Below are 5,019 nucleotides of genomic sequence, written 5' to 3'. Positions count from 1 at the left end.
TCAACGTACTTTTCATTGTTATCCATTTTCTATTACCAAACATCACATTTTTTACGTTGAATTCTGCATCTCTATCCACCAACATGTCTTCCAACGACCAAACCAAGACCCAAGACGTTACCATGACCGAGGCCCAACAACCTCAAGAACAACAACAACAAGACAAGAGCAAGCAAGAGCTCGTAAAGATCATCAAGCACTACAAGGATAAGCTTGACAAGCTGGTTTCCCAATTCAGTGAAGTCATGGAGACCGCAAGTACCGAGCAAATTCAGTTGCGTCAAGCTGACATTGCCAAGACCCAAAAGGCTCTCGATAGCTTCCGCTATACCTATGAGCGGGAATACGGTGAAAAACCGAAACCTGCTAAAAAGGAGAAAGAAGCTAAAAAGGCTAAGGAAGGTGGCAATACCACTACCAAAGTCTCTGATAGGATGTCCGCTAAGGAAGTGCCATTGTTCCAGATTGCTGGTTTCTCTGTGTTCGATAGCAGCAAGGAGGTATACCCAACTGCTGAGCACTTTTTGAACCGCTTCGAAAAGATCTTGAATGCCAATACCATTGGTTGCAAAAAGACTTGGAAAAGATGGCTACCTTTGGCAGTGCCCCATGACTTGGATCATTGGTTCAAGGAAAAGGTTTTTGCTCGTAAGGGCATGACTTGGGACCGGGCATGTAAAATCATTCTCAAACGCTTTACTGCTGCGGATCAGCAAATGCACAAGGCTAAGGAAGCATACACCATGATGCAATTACCTGCCGAGTCAGTTGCTGATTATGGAATACGTTTCATGAATGCTGCTAGAGAGGGTGGTCTCGAAGACAACCATAATTTGGCTATTCGTTTCCTCACTTCTTTGCAAGATAGGATTCAAGAAAACGTTCAGGTGGCGTGGATTGGTAAACGAGGCAGTCATAAGCCCAAACGGGTTAGTGAAATCCTCAAAGTGGCCAATTCATTGACCATTTACAAGCGTAAGCGTGAGGAGGATCCGCAATCCAATGCTAGTAACAAGAAGTATTGGTGCCCTCATCATCAGCAGTACGTTAAGCACAAGCCTGCTGACTGCAACCAAGCGGTCAAGTCCAAGCCCAAGGGCAACAAGGCTAAAAGCAAGGTTGAGTCTTTGTATGAAGATGGGCTTTGCATTTATTGTGGCAAGGAATGGGATCCTGATCATCGTTGTGACGAATACCGCGAGGCTAAAAAGAAAAAGCGGGAAGCCAAACGACAAGAAAAGAAGCTCAATGCCCTTGCTGCCACTGCTGCTACTACTACTGCCGCCGATAATACATGCAACTCAGCTGATCCTGAGCCTGCTACCGATAAGATGGAGTCCACCGATATGGATGAAGTCCCTCACCCTGCCGATGATGCCATGGAAGATGTTTTGAGTGACATCGAGAATATCGAGGACATCCTCATTCAGTCTTCTGGTAAGTGTTTAGGCAACATTAGCTCAAACAAAAGATCACATGTACTCATCAATTCTCCCATTCTTATACAGAATAAGCGATACTGGGCCTTAGTAGATTCAGGAGCTGAAATTTCTGTTGTTAATAAAAGATTGTGTCATGATAATAATTGGACTATTCAATCTATTGATGGGAACATATTGTATCCGGGTACAGGTGATCGATGTGCACGCATTGGTATAACCGAGCCATTGCACATCAGCTATAATGGTCATAAGACTACATTTGTCTTTGAAGTGATGGATCTTGATAAAGAGGATGTCATCATTGGAGCGGATTTGATGCCGCATATTGGACTTGCAATTACAGGTTTAGCTGTCCGCTGGGATGATGAAGAAGATTATAGTGAAAACGAGAAGCCTGATTCAGACACTCCTAATGACGCACCTGCAGGTTCTGATGATGAACGTAAAGCTTTCTTCAATGGGATTAACAAGTTCCTTGAAGCTAATGCTAACATCTTATCCACCACGTTTTGTAACATTCCTGAATCAATTGTGGAGTTGCCCACGCCCGATGGTGTCACTTCGTATCACCGCCAATATCCTATACCGTTTAAGCTGAGACCAGTTATTGATGCTGCTGTCGAAAAATGGCTAAAGGATGGTGTCATTGTTAAAGCTCCAGTCAACACGTCTTGGAATAGTCCTTTGACATTGGCTGATAAAAAGGATGCATACGGCAATAAAACGGGCAAAAGACCATGCCTTGATCCCCGTCATATAAACCGTTACCTGCCTGACGATCGATATCCATTGCCGCTCATTCGTGAAATCTTTCAAGATTTGGGTGGAGCAAAGGTATTCACTACTCTTGACTTGACGAACGCCTTTCACCGCTTTAAGATCAAAGAGGATGATCAGCATAAAACCACGTTCACTCACAATGGTCAACAATACATGTTCCAAGGGTGTCCATTTGGTTTAAAGCCAATCTCTTCTAAATTTCAGCGGGTCATGCATATCATTTTTAAAGACATGCCATTCGTGCGTACGTTTGTCGACGATATAGTGATCTTTTCCTCCGATATGGATACACATCGTGAACACGTGCAACAAGCTATACATGCGTTGACAGCTGCAAACCTTATTCTTAATCCAAACAAATGCCACTTTGCCCAAAAGAGCATATACCTACTAGGCTTCTGCATAAGTCACAATGGTATTAAACTCGATCCTCGTAAGGTCTCAAATGCCTTGACGTGGCCTATACCACAATGTGGCAAGGACATTCAAAGGTTCATGGGCATTGTTAACTACTTCAGGAGTCACATCCCTAATGTATCCCAAACAAGCGCTCCCCTTGAAGCTCTACGTGAAAAAGGGTCCTTGAGAGGTTACTGGACTCGTGACCATACGTTGCGCTTTAATAAGCTTAAAGAAGCCTTAGCTGCTAATGTCCCCTTGAAGTATCCCGATTTGAATGAGCCTTTTTATGTCGCCACAGATGCCTCTAATTATGGCATTGGAGCGGTTCTCTTTCAAATGAAGGACAACAAGGCACGATACATTGGCTTCATGGCACGCTCACTAAGCAAATCCGAGCGCAATTACTCAACAACAAAGAGGGAGTTACTTGCTGTTATTTATGCTCTCGACAAATTCCATCAATTTCTTTGGGGAAATCCGTTTACTCTTTATACGGATCATAAAGCCCTCACGTATCTTCATACTCAAAAGATTGCCAATCCAATGATGATCAATTGGTTGGATACCATCCTTAACTACTCTTTCAAAGTGGTGCATCTCCCCGGTCTTAAGAATGTACTTCCTGATCGACTCTCTCGCTTGTTCACCCCAAGTGCACAGCTGGAGGGGGGTAAGGTTGCCCGCTCAAATAAACGAATTGCTGCTATCAAAAGCAGAAGAAGAAGAAGAAAGCAGCTCATTACTGCACCTTCACCCAAAATCCCAACCGATACATTGACTCCAACCACAGATGCCGACAAACAAAGTGATCTTGAAGATGCTCACTACCAAGTTGGCCATGCTGGGGCGGAACACATTGTCAGGTACTTGCAACACACAAAAGGCGTACATTGGAATTCCATACTCCAGGATGCCGTTGAAATAGTAAAACGTTGTTCACAATGCCAAAAGTATAATATTGCGAAGAAGGGGTATAATCCTCTACGACCAATCTATGCTTACATACCAGGCGACCATTGGGCTGTTGACTTGGCTACATTCAATCAGACAACGCATTCTGGCAACAACTACTTACTTGTAATGGTAGACGTATGTACGAGATTCTGCATCCTACGCGCCTTGCCTAACAAGAAATCTGATACATTGGTTCATGCCTTCACGCAAATCTTTTGTGATTTCGGCTTACCTAAAGTCATCCAATCTGACAACGGGGCTGAATTCAAGAATCACCTCATGAAGAAGCTTGTCGATAGCTTGGGAATTGAGCATAGGCTCACAACGCCTTATCATCCTCGAGCAAATGGCATAGCCGAACGTTGGGTGCAATCATCAACTCAAATCATCCGTAAAAGGATCGAAGGCTCTGGAAAAGACTGGGACTACTATGTTCCTAGCACACAGTTAGCACTCAATATGCGCGTTTCCAAACGACTGCAGTGCCCACCTTTTTCCTTAATGTTCGCACGTAACGTCAATGAGTTTCGCGATTACCGGCAAGAGGACTCCACAAATGTCAAGCCGATGTCGTATGAGCAATTGGTTGAGCGTATCGAGCATATGCAAAAGGTCGTGTTTCCAGCACTCAAAGAAAGAACCATGTTGTATATAAACTTGCAAAAGAAAAAGTTTGACAAAAAGCACCGCCTCATTGACTTCCCTGAGCAAAGTCACGTCATGGCACGGGTACAAACACGTGGTAGCAAACTCGCACCTGTATACGAGGGGCCCTACACAGTCTTGCGCAAGACGCAAGGTGGCTCTTACATCTTGCAGGATGAAACGGGTTCATTAATGCCTCGAGATTATGCACCATCAGAATTAAAGCTCATCTCTCAAGATGAAGTTATACCCGCTGATGAATTGTACGAGGTACAAGCCATCATCAATCATCGTGGCAAACCGAACAAACGTGAGTATCTCGTACGCTGGAAGGGTTATGGCCCTGAAGATGATACGTGGCTTACACCCGATAAGTTCACCGACCCTGATTTCATCATGCAGTATTGGAATAGGCTGGGTCAAAAAGATGATCAAAGTCAGCATCATGCCGATAATACATCTTCAAAGCGTAAAGCCACAGGCAACCATACTACCACTCGACGTAGCAAACGCCTTAGAAAGTAATCAACTTAAATGTTGTATACATAAACGTGCAGGCAATGTCTTTTCCCTTATTTTTTCCCACTGGGTTTTTGCACGGGTTTTTATGACGGCGCCATTCATGCACATCCATCTTCAATTTGTGTTACCCACATCCATTTCATGTTGCTCACAATACATTCCACAATACATCCTACACCATACCACCACTAATCCTTCCCACGTTTGTTCCAAACTGGAGGGGGGTAATGTGATATTATGGATATTGAATAATAAAAGGATGAATGTTTTCCCT

At 43.9% G+C, this 5,019-nt stretch overlaps 1 protein-coding gene across 1 annotated transcript; it reads left to right on the top strand.

The window, feature by feature from the left end:
* Window positions 1-83: 83 nt before the first annotated feature.
* On the top strand, window positions 84-4,748 carry O0I10_013138 (uncharacterized protein; the record flags this gene model as incomplete). The annotated part of the gene is made up of 1 exon (XM_058492966.1): window positions 84-4,748. One exon carries the CDS (start codon window positions 84-86, stop codon window positions 4,746-4,748), a length of 4,665 nt encoding a protein of 1,554 aa, XP_058336268.1.
* Window positions 4,749-5,019: the final 271 nt, after the last annotated feature.

The sequence above is a fragment of the Lichtheimia ornata genome, assembly GCF_029851405.1.
Source record: "Lichtheimia ornata isolate CBS 291.66 chromosome Unknown scaffold00265, whole genome shotgun sequence".
In the NCBI taxonomy this organism is placed as follows: Eukaryota; Fungi; Mucoromycota; class Mucoromycetes; order Mucorales; family Lichtheimiaceae; genus Lichtheimia; species Lichtheimia ornata.
This window is presented reverse-complemented; position numbering and strand designations above follow the sequence as displayed.